Source organism: Lolium perenne, chromosome 4, assembly GCF_019359855.2.
Source record: "Lolium perenne isolate Kyuss_39 chromosome 4, Kyuss_2.0, whole genome shotgun sequence".
Classification (NCBI taxonomy): Eukaryota; Viridiplantae; Streptophyta; class Magnoliopsida; order Poales; family Poaceae; genus Lolium; species Lolium perenne.
In genome coordinates, this window is record NC_067247.2 from 341323584 (window position 1) to 341345133 (window position 21550).

Here is a 21550-nt window from a genome sequence, read left to right on the forward strand (position 1 = left end):
TCTGGCCCCGGGTAAAAAACCCTAGCTCCGCTCCGCTCTCCGGGGAATCGAAGCCAAGATGGGAGAAGAACCAGAAGATAGGAAGCGGATGACGACGACGACGACGACGACGGCGGCTCCCTCGCCGCGCGAGCCGTTCCGGCGGGAGGGCCGTGAATCGCACGCGAGGCGCCCGCACTCCTCGTCCAGGCCGCGGCGGGACGATCCCCCCAGGTACCAAACCAATCTTGGCCGCAGTTCCCTCGATCCGTGTCGCTGGATTTCGATTTGTGGTGCAAGGGGGCCGATGGAATCCTCGGACATCCAGTTCTCGGCCGGCGTCATCTTACTCGTCTGTGGCAATGCGATTCGAGCCCGTACTAACCCCATTCCGGCGTTTGTTTTTGTGTAGCCCGAGGAGGTGGAGGGATGCCAGGAGGCAAGAATCCGACAGGAGCCACCACAGGCGTCGAGCTGAGGAGAGTGCCAATGCGGCCGACCACGATGAGAGGAGGAACAGGCCCTTGCAAGCTGCCCAGGCCCGGCGCGATGACCCTGGCTCCCTGCGCTGGGAGGGGAAGCGACCCGATGGTCCTGATCCTGCGCGCTGGGAGGGGAAGCGGCCCGATGACCCTGATCCTGCTCGCTGGGATGGGAAACCGGTGGGCGATGTGAAGGATGACCCTCCGGCGAGCCACGAGAGGTCTCCCAGGGGAACCAAGCGGTTTTCCGAGGCGAGAGAGGCCTGGCAGCCTCGATCTTCGTTCTTCCAGGTTCTTGTCTTCTACTCTATGAACAGAAAGGGACTACCACCACCACCAGTGGCTTATGTTCTTTGCTTTAAGCGGCTTGATTGCTATGCACTTAACTCCCAATCGACGGATCGCTGCCTCAATGTTTACACCTGCTGGAGCAGTAGTAAATGCCAATTCTTGCGCTGGTTCTCGTTGAACCTTACTTACTAACAAGAGGGGCACTTGGTTTACATTTTTGTGTGTACGTTGTTGACACGTAGATTACATTTGCTTCTCTCAGCCCACAGTGCAAGATTTAGACTTTGTTTAATACGGAGTATATATTATAATGTAGGAAATGGACTATGGAAGTATTTTGCAAGTCAAATACAGTACCAAAATTTGCATGTAGTCATTAGTACTCCGTATATGTTTTTACATATGCTAATGGTCAGTTTTTTTAAGATTGACTCTGGATCGTATGGCGATTTATATACTTAGAGAATGGGGGAGTAAGACTTAGCTCATCTGGATTGTAGTTAACACATATGTTCTAGAGTCTAGATGTCTTCCCATAGGATTGTTTTATCTAAACCAAATTATGCTTCTTCATCTTTGTAGTTTGGAATATAACTGCTCCGGCTGTATTAAAACACACATATCTTTCAGTGATGTTCATGAAAAACAACCATGTGCTTTATTTAACTCTTTTACATTGGTAGTCATGTTCATGTTGTTTCCTTGAACTGTTGTGGAAGTGTATTTTTGGTGAGAATGTTGTGTTGTCGCTAAAGAATATCTGTTTGTTGTCAGGTCATCATGCATAAGTACTATGTCTCTGGTGATTTATTGGTAGCTCTTTTATGACACATACCTTCAAATGCCGCACCATATTAACAACATTAGGCTACTTATGCTTGTATGTACAGCATGATGAACGTGACAGTGCTGGGCATGGAGGTCGACGCTATGGTCGCCAAGGTAGTGATGAGCTGCCTTATCAGTCCTACTTTCTGCACTAATTTATCTTTCGATCCCTATGCTTATATTACTTTTTGTTTCATTTTGTAAAGACTATGGAAGACACTGGGGTCAAAATGAACATCTTGATGATAGAGATAAACACAAGTCTGAGGGACATGGTTTGCAGGAAAAGGTTGAGCAGGCCCAACCGCAGAATGATGTTGATTCTACATGGAAGCATGATGGGTTTTTCAAGTTGGAGGAAGAAGCTCCTGTTGCCAAAAGGAGGCCAGGATTTAAGGAGAGGGGAATGCCACTTGAGGAGCAAGGGTCAGCTGTTACAGAACCGGATGCAAGATCACGTAAACCTGATCAACGTGGGCTAACCTCTGGAATGGGAGAAGAAAGGAGGAATTACCACTCACGGGAATTCGTAAGGCCTGACGATAGAGGTGCCAGGAGGGGATTTTCTGATTACAGGAGTGCTGGTCAGAGGAATGGGTATGATTCAAGGGGGCGTGGTTTTGCTGGTAGAGGGGGAAGGGGCAGAGACAGGTTTGACTACCAGTATGGCGGAAGAAACAACATGCATGAGGATGCTGGGGAACAAACAGAGAAATGGAAGCATGACCTTTATGATCAGAAAGACAATACCCCAGCTCCGATGACAGAAGAAGAGCAGATTGCTAAAGTTGAAGCACTCTTGGCGCTGTAGCTACCCTTTTTTGTTGTTGCCTGGAGTTACTTGCGAGTTGAGACAGGTAGACGATAGCTATCTTTATTGTTGCCTGGACTATGGAGTTGTTCAGAATGGCTTGATTGCTATGTACTTGGTTTTGCTGGTATCAACGTTAACTATACATGGCATGCTGCTGGTTTGGTATTATCTAGCCTTTTTCATTCTGACGATGTTCTCGTCCATTTGAAGTGTAGTGCCTGTACTAAATAGTAATATCAGTTTTATTCATATGGGATCCATGTAAGTCTTTGTTTGGGATGAAAATGATCTCTTCTTCCCTTTGGAGGGAAATGTCTGTTGGATCTATGGAACAAGTATGTTCTTCAACATGTTAAACTCCCACTAAATTTGTATCTGTTCCAAATATCCTGAAGTGCTATCCTATGTTTCACACACACTGTCTAATAGTGGGCAATCAGTTCAATGTACATCTTAGCATGAGTTGCGATTTTGAGACGCAAAAATGCTTTTTATGTTCGATGCAAAATCAGCGTTGGCTGAGCCATTTGAAAACTTATATATAAGCTTAAAAAAATTCTCTGACATCATATACTGTAGTAAAATTGACGCTATACAAAAAAGCTAAACTTTCTCGTAAATTTGACGCTAAATACTGCACATAAATCTCATCCTTAATTTCCGGTTTTCCAAATCAATTCATTACCTGTCTCCATTTCATTTCGGAGCAAACTAGCCCTGAAACCCCCCAAAACCCACACTCATTGCTTCAGCCAAACACCTCGACTTCTCTCCCCTCCCCTCCCCTTCGCCTCCGCTCCCTCCTCCCCAATGGCGTCGTCGTCGTCTAAGCAGCCGTCGCACCGCTCCGTGTTCGACGCCGGCTACATCCGCACGGAGTTCGAGGCCGCCGGCGTCTCCCCCCACTTCATCCCTCTCATCTGGAAGTACGCCTCGGAACCCCCGGGAACCCTACTTGCACGCCGCCGCACCCCGTCCCCGCCCCTCGTTGTTTCGCTCTGACCGGCGGTGTTCTCTCTCCAGGTACGTGCTGCAGAACCCCAGGTGCGCCGACCTCGACGGCGTCCCGTCGCTCCCGGCGGCCGCGTACGCGCTCCTGCGGACCAAGTTCCGCCCGACCACCTCCACGCTCAGCGCCGCCGCCGAGTCCAAGGACCGGACCACCACCAAGCTGCTCATCCGCCTCCAGGTGACTGTTTATCTGCTCGCGTCAGACCAGATTTGGATGTTGGGTGCGGCAATTTGGTCTTTTCAGCCCTAATAATGGCTATTTGGGGATTAGGTTTAGTTCACAAACCTAATCCGCCTTTTCTGATCATCAGTTCCTCCACTGTTTCCCTGCACAACTGGATGAAGTTGTAGTTTTGAGTATGCGAGCTAGAATCATACTCACTGGCTTTGTTTTTGCAAAAAGTCAGACCTTTTTGATTCCACTAGGGTTTGAATGTATGTAGATATGGTTAGTACATGCTTAGTTGTACGGGAGCGTAACCGATTTCTCATTTGAGAAATGTTCTAATTACAAAGCTTCACCATGAGCTTCTCCGGTGAGTGTTATAGGAACTTCATTCCAAGGCCAGTAAGAACTGCACTTTTTTTTATTTAAGTGCACTGGTTGATGCAAGCACCAGCGCTCGGACAAATGTTTTCGAGGAAACATACGGACTAATTGTTATCAGTACCTTCATTTGCACTATGTTAGCATGTGTTTTCGCTCTTTAGATATGCCACCTGCCCACGTGACCATGATAATTATTATACCGACTGGAGGATGACCGGGCAGCACGGCTAATTGGGTGGAGGATTAGATCAGGTATTGAAAGGACTAAAGAGACGAGAGATAGATTGTGATCTTCTTACTTGATAAAAATGCATGTGCCAAGGCTCTTTATATAGAGCTGATCCCAACAATCGAATCTAAACAAATCTCATATCTTAGAAAAGATCTTATCTCAATTTGTCTTATGACCCAGTCTAAGGTATATGTTGTCTCTAACTTGGTCAAGGCCCAAGCTTTGTGCTATCTTATCTCTAATTGATTACTCCCTAGTCTAAATGATACTATTCCTAACTTGAAGATTACAGCAATTATACCCAATAACTGGAGCCAGCTAGGGTCAGCTGGATCTAGCGTGTGGTGACGCATCCATGTGACAATAATACTCCTGATCCAAAGCTTGAATGCTTCAATGTGTGTGCTTGTGTGTTTGTGTTGTGACTTATGACAGCATGTGCTGGATTACTTTTGTAGTTTCCCAATTATCTTAATTTTAACAGAACCACAAGGTAAACTATGTAATGTTATTCAGTGTCATTTCATCACCACTGCCAATTTTACTTGATTTGTTTGCTTGCATGTGAATCACTTTTCATGATCAAGCTGAGATATGATGCTGTTTCATCCTAAAATTATGAGAAATCCCTTTTTAGTATTGTTGTCTCAGATTCTTTTGCTTGTTTCTATTTGATGGCACATATTATTTTACCTCGAAGGACATTGACTTATAACACTTATATGTGGCTCTAGAATGGAGAATCTGTAGAAGCAGTGATCATGCGGTACGATTCACGGCTAGGGAAGTATGACGGGAAGACACGCCCTGGAGGAGTGCGTTCAACCCTGTGCGTATCATCGCAGGTAGATATATTTGCCTTTCATATTAACGACCAGTGCTTTAGTAACAACAATTTTGTTGTAATGGCTTAAATTGTTTAGCAGTATTGCTTCTGTGGGTGTGTTAGTAACTTTATGTGCGATGGCATACTACAATCCTTCTTAATCTTGTTAGTTTCTGATCATTGTGTTCACTTTGCTTCTCCATTATAACACAGGTAGGTTGCAAGATGGGCTGTAGATTCTGTGCTACTGGAACAATGGGATTCAAAAGCAATCTTACTTCTGGAGAAATTGTGGAGCAGATGGTCCATGCATCCCGCTATTCTCAAATTCGAAATATTGTTTTCATGGTAATTTAAATTCTTAACTTATTTGGAGTTTCCTGATATTTGGTTTCTAAGGAAAATCATGCCCGCTGAAGTGTGTATATAATGCAGCTTTAGACTCCCTGATCTTATGTTTCAATCATCCGAACCTGATTCATTTGTGTTGTTTGGTTTTGTTTTTGACTTTTTTTCTTGTGTACTTTGCATAGTTAGAATTAAATACAATCACCAAAAAAAAAAAGCCATGATGCATCTTTCAAGTGTTGCCACTGTATATATTTTTATTGTTTTCTTGCTGATGTTTGTAAATTTTATGATTTTATATTGGCAAAATGTTGATCTGCTGTATCAGTTTCTTCTTGTACGAGGCTACGTAGGATCAGATGTTGTCTTTTCATGAGGAAACTACAGAGCCACTGTGCTTCATACTATATGCATGTGTTGACAAACGTTCATGCAAGTTTAAATTATTATCTGGAAAACAATTTGTACTTGTATGGCTGAGTGCTTCCACTTTCTTACTCATACAAGTTGTACATTGGGATCTGTGTCAATTATTAAGATGTTTGAATGTGTGGTTCACGCCATCTAATGCCCCACCAATTTGTGCCAACCATTGTCTAGCCAAAATATTGGCTAGAGATACGTTGGACTCTTGTTGGCCAAAAAATTGGCAAGATTTGTGAACGGAATGTGAGGTAGGTACATTTCTTAGGCAACCAAAATTTTGGCTACCAACTAGGTGATGACCAAAAGATCATAAGCTGCCGAATGACACATTTGGGCTCCAACGAAACATACCCATTATTTGTATATATATTAGTGGGAAAATTAGAAGATTATGTTATTGGATTTGATGTCTGTTAAGCAATATTTTCCATATGATTTTTATTTATGTCCTTGCTCTGCTGTATATGCAGGGGATGGGGGAGCCATTAAACAACTACAATGCTTTGGTTGAAGCAATCCAAGTCTTGACAGCATCTCCCTTTCAGATTTCACCCAAGAGAGTTACTGTATCTACTGTAAGCATACTTCCGTATATAGTTTGTTTACATGTTGACATCTCATTCTGGACTATTGAGATGATTTTTGGATGAAAATCTTATGATAGTAGCTAATCTCATTGAACACTTGAGCTATTACCACCCCTGTTTTGTGATAAACCACACTGGAAAATTACGCGTAAGATATAGTTGATAATCATGCAAAGATCACCCAGCAAATAGTGCACTGGGCATTGGATATTGTAAGGATGTACATGTCTGCTATGTGGTCGTCTCCTATTTCAGTATTGTAAAATTCTTTTGCTGTCCTGGCAATGGCCTTGTTAGTTACCAAAAGATCATAGGCATTTCCTTTTTTTGACCCCACCTATTATTGAAGCTGCTTCCAGTCCTTACTCCATAGACTTGTATTGCAGTACAGCATTGGGCCTATCCTTTTGTTTGGTGAAGACGTCTCTATGCTGATAACCTTGATATTATCTTATACTCACGTGTCATTCCATACTTTTTTTGACTTGTATTATCTTTCCTATCATGGCTTGTGTGGGTCCATATGATTCACCATTGTAAAATTATGTCCTGCTAATATTTTGTTGAGCTATTGAATTTTCTTTAGGATTAATGTAGCTGAAATATTGATCATCATTGAGGATAAGACTTGTAGCAACTATTGTAAATCTTAGTTTATATTGTGATATTATATGACGTACTGCAGGTTGGGATTATCCATTCGATCAACAAATTCAACAATGACCTTCCAAATATAAACTTAGCTGTGTCACTGCATGCTCCTGACCAAGACATACGCTGTCATATAATGCCTGCTGCACGAGCGTTTCCTTTAGCAAAGCTAATGAATGCATTACAGTCCTATCAAAACGTGAGGTAAGATTCCACAACTCTCATGTTTAGTCAGTTCCAAATGTTTGAATGTGTAGCTTTGAGCATTAAGAACCACTTCCATGTTTCATCACAGCAAGCAGACGATTTTTATCGAGTACATTATGCTTGATGGAGTCAATGATCAGGAGGAACATGCCCACCAGCTTTGTAAACTACTTGAAACATTTAAAGTGGTAAGCTACGTTGTGTTGCTTTACTACTATATGTTTTATCCTGTTTCTGCCCTTAAACATTTCAAATCATCTAATACACCACGCTTACCCTTGATGTTTATGATTCTGCACTTTTGAATTGCACAAGGATAACCTCATTTTTGTCATTGCCTTTCTGTTTTCAATTGACCTTTTTGTTTACTTTGTTCAGTTCTCTTAGTCCCATTGAGGTACCTTGAATTCATGCAACATCTTTAGCTGGTCTCTCTGAGCTTGTATCTCCCTCTGGTCATTTTTTTCCCAAAACTGTTGGCAACCATCTGAACTGCATGTGATGTGAATGTGTGCTTCATGTCAGTCTTATACAGCAAGCACATAATGCCATGAGTCCATGACCGCTTGAGCATGGATTTTTATTTTCCCGAGAGTACGCAATTGCGTAGCTTGATTTTATAGAAGGCAGAGTATATGTACAGAGCATGCCATCTTGTGAACAAAGGTGGCAGAGCATGGATTTGTGATTTTGCGTACACATCATTAGTTCATTACATGTTCTTGATGACTGCCAACTGAAACCAATCATCACTTTGTTCTCTTAATAACTGGCAGGTTGTGAACCTGATACCATTCAATCCAATTGGCTCGTCAAGCAATTTCAAGACAAGCAGTGAGCAGAACGTGAAGAAGTTCCAGAAGGTCCTGAGAGGCATCTACGGCATCCGAACCACTGTTCGCCAGGAGATGGGTCAAGACATAGCTGGTGCCTGTGGCCAATTGGTGGTTAGCCTACCCGATGAAAGATCGGCGGGTGGTGCCACCCTTCTGTCAGACATCGAAGACCTCAGGCTTTGATCTCTGTCCCGCTTGTTATTTATGCGATATATCATCGAGAAGTCAAACTCTTAAAAATCAGCCTCATCGCGTGATATTATAACTAGCACCATATAGTTTGAACCAAGCTTTAAAATATAGTCCTGACTTTGGCCATTGTGGATTGTGGTGTTTCCCTTGCATCTGGGAAACACAATTTTGCTGTTGCTGACACAATGCCACAGGCCTGGTTTTTGTGGATAGCAATTGGAATGTTGGTAACTAAGCCTTGCAATGGACATATGGTGACAGCGCATCGTGGGGTTTATCTCCTGTCGAAATTAGTAGATTATATATATCTCTAGTTCTTATCTGGATCTACATGTATTATTATCTTGAAGACACTTGATGAGTGGATGGGTTTGCGGTGAGTCTTGGTGCGTTGGACTCGAGCTTTTCTTTGCTTCCTGGTCTGTTTACTTATAATAAAACGTTCGTTTGCATGTGTCCCGTGTTGTTGGTTGGCACCGGAAATGCAAAGTTATGGTGCCTTGTGTGGAGATCTCCAGCATGTGAGATGTGCGGAGCTGGCAACATGGGGGGCATGGCTCAGCACATGAGCTGTGCTGCTCATTTTTATTTACATTGTTTTCCTGCCGTCCAGGCAATGAAGAACGCTTGGGGGAATCGCTCTCAAACAAACAGAAAAAAAGAACCTTTGGGGAGCGCTGTATCTCTGCCGAGTATTGAAAAATGGCATCAGTTTAAAATAATAAGATGTTCTAGCTTTTTTTAAATTATCTAGATGCATTTTAGTGTGTTTCTTCACTCATGTCAATCTGTACATAGTCCACATTAAAATATCCAAAACATATTGTAATTCGAAAAGTGTCTGGTTTATGGACATCAGTGATCTCTTCATATAAAAAAATATAAAAAATTATATTTGTAAGTATCATAAAATTTTGAAAAAAATTTGGACATAGCCAATGATGTAACCTACAAGCACGCAAAATTCCAATGTGAAATTCCTTCTCTGATGGGATACGCAAAACTAACAAATCTGATAAAAATTTAGAGATTTAAAAAGTACTACCTCAGGTCCGTTTTAATCGACGTGTACGTGCACTACTAATATGCTAGATTAGCCTTCCCTCGGTGACGATTTTCAAACCGGAGGGAGTATGCCACACTTTTGCTAGTTTTGTGTAACTCATATTACCAAGTATTTGGAATTGACATTTTTGCACGTTTATAGCGTACATCATTAGCTACATCCGAATTTATAATTTTTTGAAACTCGTATGGACCCAAAAATGTCCACTCAAAAATCTTCTTGTAACTGTTTGGCATAAAAGATTAGAGTAAAATAATGTGCTTCCTCCAATTCATGTCAAGTGTCCTTAATATAGTACAATCGAAAGGAGCATTATTTCTTCAAACAATAGAAGAGTAAAGCAATGTAATTACGCCAACAGATCCAGTTGGAGGAGATCACATTCTCTCCAAAATACAGCATTCCTCACGAATGAACAATCTTGAGCCGTACGATCGTGGGATCGCCAGATCGTGCGGCCTGGAGGCTCCGGATAGCCTCCTCTCGTCTGCTCCGTCGCACGGCACACACGATTACTAGTGGCGGAACGGGACTCGCTGGCTGGCATCTCTGACCCTCTCCTTGTCTCCCTCCTCCTCGCCCAACCCGCCGCCGCCGCCGCCGCCGCCGCCGCCGTCGCCATGGCCGCCAAGGGACCCGGCCTCTTCTCCAACATCGGCAAGTCGGCCAAGGGTACATCTCATTCCCTCCACCACCTCACCCGGCTCCTCTTCCTCCTCCTACTCTCCCTCGCATCTATAATCTGGCCAGTCTGACCTGCGTCTTGTGATCTGCAGATCTGCTCACGAGGGACTACACCTACGACCAGAAGCTCACCGTGTCCAGCGTCAGCTCCTCCGGAGTGGTAAGGATCCCCCCGATCCCATCCCGCTCGCTCCTTCCCACGGCGCCGCGCTCGCTCGCCTTTGGCGCGGCCGTAACCCGCGTGATCTAGCAGTAGTCAGATTACCTCTGCCTTGTGCTTCAGCCTTGCGATAGACCCGCCTCGTGGGATGCGTGGTAGATGTGGATCGTCTGCTGCCGCTGACTCGCTGGTTGGATTCTCCGGGGTCTTCTACGACTTAACAATGCTTACAATCTCTCTAGTTCCGTTGCATCCACAATTCCACATGTTAGAGCATCTCCAACAGAGGCTGTAAACTAGGCGCGCGCTAAAAAAACCGTCAATATACAGCGCCGAACGTGATTTTGCGCCCTCCAGCAGAAGCTGTAAAGTAGGTCGCGCTGTAAATATTTTAGTGCGCGCGGTAGTTTGCGCTATCGAAAGCTGTATATCTGGTGCGCCGACTAGCGCGCGCTGTAAACTGGCACCACGATTCTTCCCACCGCGCGAAGAAAAACTGCCGTGAAACGTCTTCGCCTCGCCTGCCTCTCCGCGTTGCGCGACGAGCAGGTCCGCCGGCCGCGCCCGGCCCTCCTCGCTGCGACGCCGAGGAGATCGAGCAGCCGCGCTTGGCCTCGCCTCGCCCTCCGCGCACCTCCGCTGAATCTCCGTCGAGCTCCGTCGGCCTAGCCTGGCCCCCGCATCTCGGAGCTCCGCCCGTCGCGGCCCTCCTCGCTCGCCTGCCCGGGGCGTCCGCCGTAGCCAGCTCGAGATTCGCCTCCCGCTTGCTTGCTGTGGCCGCCTTGCTTGATTGCTGCTTAATCGTTGCTTCGGCGGCCACGCGCGTGCATTGCCTAGATCAATTCCGGCGGCCGCGTGCGCATTGCTATTGCTAGCTAGATTGATTGCAGCGGCCGCGTGAATGGCCTCGAGTGCATACTAGCTTGCTCTCTCTCTTTTATTTGTGGCCTGTTTAGAGTTGTGAAATTTAGTTGATTTTTTCAGATTTATTTGTGGGCTGTTTAATCTTGTTTGATGTATGTATGTTGAAGAAACCTGTTTGTGGAGCTCTATTTTACAGCCTCTGGCGAAGGGCTCGTTTTTAGCTTTTTAGTCGCGCTGTAAAATAGAGCCTCTGCTGAAGCTCGGGTCGGTTTTGCGCGCTGTATCCGGATGAAGCGCGCTGTAAACGACTTTTACAGCGCCAAATTTTAGAGCCTCTGTTGGAGATGCTCTTAGTACGCTGGATGGGAATCTGGGTCGCGTTTGGTACTCCTACACGTTGCTAGCTGTGTGGTGGCCTGACAGGAGATGGGAGCTTCGTAGTATCCTTGTAGAGGAATGCAGGTACTTGGTGGGCGGAGTTGATTGGGTGAACAAGACCATCAAATTCAACTTGCGCATGGGGATGCCTTCTAGAACAGGCGGTGTTGCTGTGACGCTGCAGTTGGCGTACTTTGGTGTTGGCTCTTTTGCGGCCATGATCATTTGCTACCCCTTTTTATGAAGGCTATGCAAGTGTTCGAAGCAGTAGACCTGGTCCTTGATTCGACAGTTTTAGTGATTTCACTGTTTGGTTCCTTGTTGTCTTACTGTCCTGATGGTTGCCACTGGAATTTGGGGATAATCAAGGCTTACAATGTTTGCGCTTAGTTTCCGAGATGAAAAACATGTTATATCTATAAAGAAATTTGAGACGTAATTTAGTTTATGCCATGGTTAGATATGACTACATCAATGCATTGTGAACTCTCTTGTTTTGGATGCTTCGATGATGCAACAAAATCGCAGCTGATTCTCAAAAAAAAAAATGCTCTGAAACATCCCTTTGGAAAAGTTTAGATGTGTGACACAACATTTATCAGCATTTTTGTTTTGGTCATGTGATTTCTGCAGTCTAATCTCACTCTCAGTCCTCAGTCTATCTACGGTTATTTCACTTGCAAACCTCTGGTCGGTGGAAGGGTCAGATCGACACACACATGGCTCTTTTCTGAAATTGTTAAGAGAGTTAACACTTTCGCATTTAAGATATCCAAATTTTCATCACGACACTTTGACAGTTATGCAGACTACTTATACGGTTTCTGCCCCTCTGCATTTTCTGTGTGTTCATAACTTGATCTCTTCAATTCTTATTTTCAGTGATGCTAGCTGCAGTAAAAGGTTTCTTGTAGGATAAAACTTCAATACTTAGATGTTTTAGTTGTATGTAGAATCATAAAAGAACTGTTGTAACAGTGCAACGTGTGTGTTCATCTCTGCTAGGGTGTTGATTATATTCATTCCTTGCCATGTCCTTCTCAAACGCTCTAGTTCCCTTCAGCCCAGGAAGGATTCCAGCCGGTTTTAAATCTTTGCCCCATCTCACCGCCAGCAATTATAACCGAAGCCTGATAAATAATTTGCAATCCTCCTCGATTATCTTCTTCCTCAAGATCCGAAATCCCCTCCTCGGGTTAAAACTTCTTGCCTCTCTCGAGGAGGAGCAGCCGTGGGCAGCTGCAGATTTGAACAGCGGTGGGTGTGAACAAAGCAGCAGTTGCGGCAGAATGGATCAGCGGCGGGCGACATATCCAGGAGACATGGACGATGACGCCAAGCATAGGGACATCCAAGGCGCTGCCGTTGCGGCTCCCTGCATATGCATATGCGCTGTGGCTTTCAATAGTTTTAGTTTCTCAGCAAACCAAATGCTCATTCTCTCTGCATTTTTTCCGGTTGACTGGATCATTGAGTATGAAACATTTGATAAATTGAAAAAGTTTTAATGTTATGGTTTAATTACCAAGTATAATCAAGTCAATAACTGCGCAAGTGGCGATTCCCTTTTTTATTTGGGTAACTTGTCTTCAGTTGATCAGCAATAGTCCATTCTCCACATTAGGAAGTTATAAGCACTGTGCAATCAATATTGCCAAGTTAAAATGCAAAGTAATTCCATCTTCAGTTCTGGTCACTTTAATGATTGTGCCACCCTGTAGTTTGTTGGAACTACAGCAATCATTGTATTTAACTAGCATTTGGAATGCGTTGATTATGCTGTTATATTATGTACTTCCTATGCACCCATCTACCACTGATATGAAAATCGCCCATCGTATCTTGTACCGATGTAACAGAGGATAGCTGTCCGGTTTGGTTGTTCAAGTTGGATTAGGCTTTGTATATCTCTGTTTCGCTACCTTTGCCTGTATTTGCAATAATAATGCTGATGTACTTATCTGTTATCTGAATTTATTTGCCCTCGGTGAACCTGTGTGTCATGTATTTTGTTTTAAATTTTCCAGGCCCTCACTTCCACAGCTGTGAAGAAAGGAGGGCTTTATTCGTTTGATGTCGCCGGAGTGTACAAGTACAAGAATACTCTTGTTGATGTTAAAGTGGATACACAGTCAAATGTTAGTGACTTCTAATACCCAGATTTCTGTTTTCCTCTTTGTAGCCTTTGCCTAGCTGTAACACATTTTATATTATATTTCCAGGTCTCTACTACCTTGACTGTCTTGGATGTCCTGCCATCAACAAAGCTTGTGACATCTGTCAAGCTGCCTGACTACAATTCTGGGAAGGTAATATAATTTCGTATATTTTGGCTGTCATTTCTGTTGCTTAATTGAAAATAGCCCATGAGCTGAATTCTTTTCTTAACAGGTGGAGCTGCAATACTTCCATGAGAATGCAACTTTGGCTACTGCTGTTGGCACGAAGCCCTCTCCTGTGGTTGAATTTTCTGCAGCAGTAGGTCCTAAAGGACTTGCCGTCGGTGGAGAAGCTGCGTTTGACACTTCTTCAGGGAAGTTCACCAAGTACAGTGCTGGGATAGGTGTAACCAAGCCAGAATTTCATGCTGCATTCATTCTGTAAGTTCTTGCTTTATTGTGACTTTTTCATTAATCAAGATTGAAACTAGCATTGATGCATTGCACCAACATGTACAGGGCCGACAAAGGTGACACCATTAAAGTGTCAGGTGTTTACCACCTTGATGAGAAGCAGAAGGCTTCAGCTGTGGCTGAATTTACCCGGAAGCTCTCAGCCAACGAGAACGCACTCACTGTTGGTGGCCTGTACACAGTTGACCCTCAGACAACCGTGAAGGCAAGGCTCAACAACACTGGGACGCTTGCTGCTCTTCTCCAGCACGAGGTTAAACCGAAGTCACTCTTGACAATCTCTGGTGAATTCGACACCAAGGCCTTGGACAGAGCCCCCAAGTTTGGCCTCACATTCGCCCTCAAGCCCTGATCAGATCATTAGTGATTGATGATTGACAGTTGAATTCCGGATTCTTTGATTGTTTTTTGGGAAGCTACGGCCAATAATTTGTTCCAACTTGCTCTGTTAAATCTCTCAAGGTTTTTGGTACCCCCTGTGGGCAGGATCGATCGGCCTTTACCTTGATGTGTTGGTCTGTTGATGAAAATACCTGTCATTGGGAGACTTATGAAGCTTGTTTCTTTCTGCTGTGAGTGCTGAGTAGCTTTCACAGTAGTCTGCTTCATGACGAAGCTACATGTGATTTTTCCATGCCGTGTTAGTTCATTTTACCACTCGGTGAGATTTACTGCTTGTTTGGATATATATTCATCCTTTCTATGTATCACTTCTTTTGCAGCATCTCTTTCACAGTAGCCTGTTCCGTTTCTAAGACACCAATAGTGGCGATAAGGATTAGTTGACAAGTAATCTTTGGTAGTTATTGCGAAAGCAAATGTGAGGCTTGAGTAGCATTCAAGTTTAAATTCTAGATTGCTTCAAGATTTTCATTTAGTTTCAGTACAACTAGTCGTGTTTGCTAGCCGTCAACTTCGTTTCTACCATAGAATAAAGCCGTATAAAAACGATGCTATTGCTTGGGAAAATTGAGCCATATGTGACAGGTTACCAGATACTAGCAATTTTTTTTTTGGAATTACTAGGTACTCCCTCTGTCCTTGGAAAGAAGGCTGTAACTTTTTCCAAAACTCAAGCAATGTAAGGTTTCACCAAGTTTTTCAAAAAACTGTACCATCTGGCAACTTTGGATTTGTATTGTAAATGTAATGACTTCTTTTTATAGCTTGGTGAAACTTTACATAGTTTAACTTTTGAAAAAAGATGTATCTTCTTTTCAGTAGTAGGAGCTACAAAAGTGTAACAAGGTAAAAATTACTTCCTCCATTCACTAATATAAGACTATTAGGTCCAAATAATGGAAATATTATGTTATGGAAAATATTGCCGTTTCTTTATGAGTTTTTTAAAAGATAATGATAAAGGAAATAATATAGAGCCAAGCGCAACATTCGCTGGATGTAGATATATCGATTGTTGTAGTCCTCGGTGAGCGTGCCATCGCTGCCAATTGAAATTTTTGTAGCTGCCAGGATCTGGCGAGAACCACATGTATCTCGACACTCATACTTATACAGACGCTACCAGTTGAAACATTTGATCAAGATTCATATATACACGCATATATTTGTCAGAAATTTGGTCAGATCAATGGATTAGTTATGGGACTCCACCCGTGATCAGGTGACACGCGAGTATGCGTGGGAGGTGGTGGCCTTGTGTGCTCAGCTGCTTCACTGCTTGGTGTAGCCACACCACCTAATTTTGTTCAGAAATTAGGTCAGATTTACGATTTCATTATGGGTCTCCGTTAATTTCAGGTCGTGATTACTTGGTTATGTGCTGAGCCTCAGCTGCTGGGCACTGTGCCAACGGCACCGCTTTATTTATTTTTGTTCCGTACGGAATAAACTAACTAACCCGTCGTCCATCACGAACCCCGCACGCGGCCAGGCTGTGCGCTGGCTGAATTGCTGATCCTCCTTCACCTCCACACCCGTCGTCAGCTCCCCGCGCTGCCCACTCCCTCCGCCGCCGACGCCAGCTCCGCTCACCTACCCTCCAGATCCCAGCGCGCGCCCGCCCGCCCGCGCAATGCCCCGCTCCTGACCATGTCCTCGCTCCCGTTCCCGCCCGCGCTCCGCCTGCGCGCGTCGTCGCCCTCGGCACCGGCACCGGCGAATCGGAGGAAGCACGCGGCGCGCGCCTCGGTCGTGGCGGCGCTGGGAGGCGACGGCGGGTGCGGGGGGAGCGGGATGGAGCAGCTCCGCCAGGGGAAGGCTTCCGGCAGCCCAGGTTCGGCATCTCCTCTCCTCCCATTTGGGCGTTGGCTGCTGCGGGGTCACTGTCTCGGTTCAGTCGCGCTAGAATCCGGAATCTCCAAGAGGGGGTGGTGAGACTGGAATCTGGTGGCTATAGGAGGAGTTGCGCCTATCGTGTCCTCTTATCCACTTGCTGCTTTATTAGCAGCCTTAGTTCCGTGGTGTACTGAACTAGAACGTTCATATTATGGGGCGTATGGATAGAGTTGAAGGTGTTGTGGACAATGGCACGTCACTAGGGAAATAAATATGTATGGAACTACTAGTAGAACTTATTCATTTGAGCCAGTGGCACAGTTGACAGCAATGCTCTTAGACTGGTCATAGTGGAGAGTAACTTAGACTAGTAACATATGCCATGTTACTAGTTTAGGTTACTACCTTTATAGTGGGTGTTGAATATAATTGCCTAGCCCTCCTCCATTAGATCGGTCTTTTGGTTGAACTGGTTAGTGCATGCAATTCCACAGTGGGTAGTAACTTATATGTGGTGTCATGCATTGTATCATTTATTATGTTGTAAACTCATCTTGCCTTGAGGTGTGTGATGTTATGGTAACATAACTACTCCCTCCGGACCAGTTTAACAGGCGCGCACGTCGTTCAAAAAATTACTTTGACCATTATTTTGATCAGTAAAATATATAATATATGTTACAAAAATTATATCATTGGAAACCTTGTTTAAATACAAATCTAATGGTTTATATTTTGTAGATATATAACTTATATTTCATTGACCAATTCAACGGTCAAACTTTACCTTAAATTGCTTGCGCGCCTATTAAACCGATCCGGAGGAAGTAGTTACCACCTCACTCTCTTTCTTCATTTATTAGCATGCCATGTCACCAAAATACCTTGAGATGTGTGATGTTACTAGCTATGCTTCTCCCACTAGTTGGTTTCGGTGGAGGGAAAGAAGGAACTCGGCATAATTGCCCGTGCCACATTTGGTCCCATGGGTCCAAGTCATGTACTAGTACCTCGTGTATAGATAAACCAGTAGCAATACAATTGTTTGTTGTAGGGATTAATCTACTTAAACAGAGTAGTTATTATGAACTTGAAATAAAATTTTGAGTTCACGCATTGTGTGCCATATATGCTACAGGGGAAGCTTCTCGGGCTAGGGAAAAGTTCTTCCCCGGCTTGATGCTTTAATGTTTCCATTTCGGGATCTTTTATTAGATTATTATGAGGGTAAAATGATCTTTAAGTGAAAGCTTTAAAACGTGGCTGGTTGATGGACAAGATTGGTAGCTATAATGGGAATGCTAAGTATGGGAAAATGTAGTCTTTTCCTTTTAGTGTTAATGTTTGGAGTATATTCTACAAACACTTTGAGTTGATAGGCAATAATGTGAAGGCAAAAGTTGTACGAAAACTGCACGGCTTGGTTATTCTGATGTAGTTTGTCCTTTGCTATGTTCACTCCTTTGGGAATGGGTTTGATCAACAACAGGAACAGAGTCACACTAACCATTTCTTGGTACCCATTATCAGTGCAAGAGAAGCCTGTCATGTCAAACATTGGGAAGTCGACTAATATTCTGTGGCATGATTGCCCAATCGGACAGCCTGAGAGGCAGAAATTGCTGGGGCAAAAAGGATGTGTCATATGGATCACAGGACTCAGTGGTTCAGGTATATTTGCAGTATTTTCTTGATTTTCACGTGGTGTTACCTTTTCACATTGTTGGTCAAGTATCTTGGCACAGTTATCTGTTTCGTCAAAATGGGTTCTTCCTGTTATGATGGTGTTTACTCTTCTGATTAATTTGTTGGTTTGGTGTTACAACCGAAGAATTGACAGTTTACTTTTAGCATTCAATCTTAACCAATAGATATACAATTATTTAGAGATGTTTCCATATTAGTTTGAGGAGACATTTTCATCTAATCTGGCATGTCTGACCAAATCAAGCTTCAGAATTCAGCATTCACGCAATCTAGAAACTTCTTCCATAGGCCATTACTGTGAGTGATTGTGCTCATATTAGTTTGGTGTCTGCTCTATAGGCAGCTGGGTCCTTGATGTTGACATAAGTTACAGATTGGTACACTGCTTAGGTACCACCTTCTCATAACTGTCGATTTTTCTGCACTGGCATCAGTACATGATCTTCACTGTGTTTTCCATCATTACATGATCTTCATTCACTTTGCTTCTCCGCTCATTTTGAAGTCCATTTTCACTGTCGTATACTAGCATTTTTCCTTTCGTAGATGATGGTTTGGATGATGATTTTAGCCTATGTGGTACTAGTTTCGTTACCTACCCTGTGGTTTTGAGTTAGCTCCTAGCTTTTCTTCTATCTAAAAGTAAAAAATGTTTCAGCTGATTTCGTCTATCATGAACCACCGCTATGAAAATCTTGGTTCTCTTGTAGCTTCAAAAGTATCTGACACTTAAGGAAGCCATCACAAGTACATGATATTCACTATATTGTCCATCATTACATGATCTTCACTCTCACTTTGCTACTAGTCACTCATTTTGAAATCCATTTTCATTGCCGTATAACATTTTTTCCTTTGGTAGATAATGGTTTGGATAGTGATTAGCACCATATTATCCTGCGAGTTTGATTTTAACCTATATGGTACAGGTTTTGTTACCTACCCTGTGGTTTTGAGTTGGCTCATGAGCTTCTCTCCTATCTAAAAGTAAAACATGTTTCAGCTGATTTGGTCTATCATGAACCACCGCTAGGAATATCTTGGTTCTCTTGTAGCTTCAAAAGTATCTAACACTTAAGGAAGCCATCACAAGGACGTACCATGTTTTCATGTCAGGTAAAAGCACCGTTGCCTGTGCATTGAGCCGGGAGTTACACTGCAGAGGCCACCACACATATGTCCTTGATGGTGACAACCTCAGACATGGTCTGAATCGAGATCTAAGCTTCAAGGCAGAAGACCGTACCGAAAATATACGCAGAGTTGGTAAGTTCTGGTAAAAAAGACTCATTCATTATAAACAGTTTTGTACTTCAATTACAGTCCTATTTTCTGGTGCAGGAGAAGTTGCAAAACTTTTTGCAGATGCTGGTACCATATGCATTGCTAGTTTGATATCTCCATACAGGAGAGACCGTGATGCATGCCGAGCTCTACTTCCAGATTCTAGATTTATTGAGGTATGCCTATCTTATGATTCCTTGAAGCCTCGTAAAATGTTAACCCCGTCTAACCACACACAAGCTTTATAGGTATTTATGGATTTGCCACTAGAATTATGTGAAGCTCGTGATCCTAAAGGTTTATACAAGCTTGCACGCACAGGAAAGATTAAAGGTATGGGCATGATTTTGAACATTTAAGTTTCATGTTATAATGCATTGAACGCCAACTAAAAGAACTTCCATGCTGAAAGTACAAGACTTTCTTACGCTTTAAGCATTGCCTTTGACAAACAGGCTTCACCGGAGTTGATGATCCATACGAATCACCAGTGAATAGTGAGGTGAGCTTTTCATCATACCCCTCCTTCCTGCTTTCTTCATTTTTTGATTAACCAGGAAGAAAATTCAAACCTAAAAGGAAAAGACATTTCATCTTCTCTGAACAGGCATTAGTGCCGAAGGTGTTAACCATTTTCGTCGACCCAGCATATAAGAACATCATTGGGATGGGGTGGGTTGGGGGCGGGGGGATAGGTGACCAACTGATTCCAAAGATCTCATGCACAATGCATAGTTGTAATTGAACAATTTGTCGGCCGTGCTAATTTTGCACAACTAGTCAGGCGAAGAACTTGACTTGGGTCACCAGGCTTTTCACTTAGTGTTAGTAAAGGAGTGGATACTGCCCCGAAGTACTGGATGTGTTATTGTGCTGGAAAATATACCTTTCGGGGTGAATCATCTCTTGGTAATATCTCCAGTGTTGAGTGATAGGTTTTTGTGGGATGCTCCAGTGTGACAATTCCCTTGAGTTTGGTCGCCTTTATCGGATGTACTCTTTATCTGTCACAGTTAACTCCATTTAATTCTTATTTGGTGAATACATGGCAAAATATAGAACTTTAAAGTCGAGTAATAGTTAGTGAGTCTAGGTATTTTCCTATGTCAATGTGTCCAATATTGATTACTTAGTAGATGATATAAGCAACCATTTTGTATTTTATTATGCGCTAATGCATAATGGGATGTCATCCAGTCCCAGACTTAATGATTTGCCAGCTCTTGATTGTTTCATTTAAGCTGGAGAAATAGAACTGTACTTGTTTCTTTTCTTTTTTTGTATGGAAAGTCCAACTTATTTTTTGAACCTGGGATACATGTTGGTAGCTCATGTAGGTTACAGCTGAACCACTCATTTACTTGAATAAATCCAGTATGCTAGAGCCTAGATAATCAATTAGCTTTCAACGATACCCTTAAGACCTTCATCTGTTACTGCAACTTCCACCATGTAAAATTCAAATATATTCATCTGATTAAATGTTGACCAATGGGGGAATGATCCCTCCCTTGGCTATACGTTGTTAGGTAGGATGAGACTCTCCCTGTGGATGGACGCTAGGATGATAACCCGGTTTAAAGTCTGCCCCTCCTAGCGAAATTACTGCTAGGTGGGGATTCGAACACCAGTGGGCTGGCTGCGCACTTGCTAGCCCTGCCGCTGAGTTAGCACTCAGTTCTCAATATATTCATCTGCTTTAAAAGCTGAAACGATTTTTTATGATCTTCTACAGATAGTAATTAAGATGGAAGATGGGGAGTGCCCTTCACCCAAGGCAATGGCCATGCAAGTTCTGTTCTACCTTGAAAAGAACGGATATTTGCAGGCTTAGCTATATCTGAACGGAGGGAGTATATCTGAGAAGATTGATCTTATTCTTCTGTGTCCATAACTCATGGACACAGGTACGATCCATTTGGTCCCGAATAAGAGGTGTTATTGAAGCAACAAGCTGCCTTTTCATGAAGAGAGGGACGCACATCCATTTGTTAATTTTATTGTCCTAACTACTATTACTATATGCTACTCGTTTCTTGTGTATTTGTGCTATAAAAAAAATGAACTCTTGCTTATTTGGTTAGGAGGGTGTAAAAGTCGTTTGCTGATTCTTGGTGAAATGGTGATGTATTATTTGATTCTGGGTCTCTGACGTATACAAATAAACTGTACATTTACATTTTCTTAGCTCGGAGTTAAAATTGTGAGAAGAAAATGTTGCACCAGCCATGTGTTTGTGTTACTTCTGTCTCACCTTCATACAGATATGTTTGTCA

At 43.3% G+C, this 21550-nt stretch overlaps 4 protein-coding genes across 4 annotated transcripts; all 4 read left to right on the forward strand.

Moving 5' to 3' along the window:
* The first annotated feature begins 23 nt into the window (after window positions 1-23).
* Window positions 24-2810, forward strand: LOC127296626 (uncharacterized). The gene is made up of 4 exons (XM_051326797.2): window positions 24-213; window positions 392-752; window positions 1643-1694; window positions 1787-2810. Exons 1-4 carry the CDS (start codon window positions 59-61, stop codon window positions 2389-2391), a joined length of 1173 nt encoding a protein of 390 aa, XP_051182757.1. The 5' UTR covers window positions 24-58; the 3' UTR covers window positions 2392-2810.
* A 305-nt stretch (window positions 2811-3115) lies between these two features.
* On the forward strand, window positions 3116-8525 carry LOC127296630 (uncharacterized). Its single transcript, XM_051326799.2, has 8 exons — window positions 3116-3320; window positions 3418-3583; window positions 4922-5032; window positions 5227-5361; window positions 6258-6362; window positions 7060-7229; window positions 7321-7420; window positions 8009-8525. Exons 1-8 carry the CDS (start codon window positions 3205-3207, stop codon window positions 8249-8251), a joined length of 1146 nt encoding a protein of 381 aa, XP_051182759.1. The 5' UTR covers window positions 3116-3204; the 3' UTR covers window positions 8252-8525.
* A 1312-nt stretch (window positions 8526-9837) lies between these two features.
* Window positions 9838-14613, forward strand: LOC127296631 (mitochondrial outer membrane protein porin 5). The gene is made up of 6 exons (XM_051326800.2): window positions 9838-9998; window positions 10103-10170; window positions 13440-13550; window positions 13635-13721; window positions 13804-14012; window positions 14091-14613. The coding sequence occupies exons 1-6, from the start codon at window positions 9947-9949 to the stop codon at window positions 14395-14397; spliced, it is 834 nt and encodes a 277-aa protein (XP_051182760.1). The 5' UTR covers window positions 9838-9946; the 3' UTR covers window positions 14398-14613.
* Window positions 14614-15918: 1305 nt separating this feature from the next.
* On the forward strand, window positions 15919-21503 carry LOC127296632 (adenylyl-sulfate kinase 3). Its single transcript, XM_051326801.2, has 7 exons — window positions 15919-16281; window positions 17814-17954; window positions 19107-19256; window positions 19332-19450; window positions 19523-19607; window positions 19730-19776; window positions 21010-21503. The coding sequence occupies exons 1-7, from the start codon at window positions 16098-16100 to the stop codon at window positions 21106-21108; spliced, it is 825 nt and encodes a 274-aa protein (XP_051182761.1). The 5' UTR covers window positions 15919-16097; the 3' UTR covers window positions 21109-21503.
* Window positions 21504-21550: the final 47 nt, after the last annotated feature.

Excerpts from the sequence above, each read along its gene's own strand:
- LOC127296631 (XM_051326800.2), top strand. The coding sequence starts at position 9,947 with ATGGCCGCCAAGGGACCCGGCCTCTTCTCCAACATCGGCAAGTCGGCC. Across the intron at positions 9,999-10,102 it reads CATCGGCAAGTCGGCCAAGG|ATCTGCTCACGAGGGACTAC; the intron begins GTACATCTCATT and ends TGTGATCTGCAG. Across the intron at positions 13,722-13,803 it reads CTGACTACAATTCTGGGAAG|GTGGAGCTGCAATACTTCCA; the intron begins GTAATATAATTT and ends TTTTCTTAACAG.
- LOC127296630 (XM_051326799.2), top strand. The coding sequence starts at position 3,205 with ATGGCGTCGTCGTCGTCTAAGCAGCCGTCGCACCGCTCCGTGTTCGAC. Across the intron at positions 5,033-5,226 it reads CCCTGTGCGTATCATCGCAG|GTAGGTTGCAAGATGGGCTG; the intron begins GTAGATATATTT and ends ATTATAACACAG. Across the intron at positions 6,363-7,059 it reads AGAGAGTTACTGTATCTACT|GTTGGGATTATCCATTCGAT; the intron begins GTAAGCATACTT and ends GACGTACTGCAG.
- LOC127296626 (XM_051326797.2), top strand. The coding sequence starts at position 59 with ATGGGAGAAGAACCAGAAGATAGGAAGCGGATGACGACGACGACGACG. Across the intron at positions 214-391 it reads CGGCGGGACGATCCCCCCAG|CCCGAGGAGGTGGAGGGATG; the intron begins GTACCAAACCAA and ends GTTTTTGTGTAG. Across the intron at positions 753-1,642 it reads CTCGATCTTCGTTCTTCCAG|CATGATGAACGTGACAGTGC; the intron begins GTTCTTGTCTTC and ends TTGTATGTACAG.
- LOC127296632 (XM_051326801.2), top strand. The coding sequence starts at position 16,098 with ATGTCCTCGCTCCCGTTCCCGCCCGCGCTCCGCCTGCGCGCGTCGTCG. Across the intron at positions 17,955-19,106 it reads CACAGGACTCAGTGGTTCAG|GTAAAAGCACCGTTGCCTGT; the intron begins GTATATTTGCAG and ends TTTTCATGTCAG. Across the intron at positions 19,777-21,009 it reads AATCACCAGTGAATAGTGAG|ATAGTAATTAAGATGGAAGA; the intron begins GTGAGCTTTTCA and ends GATCTTCTACAG.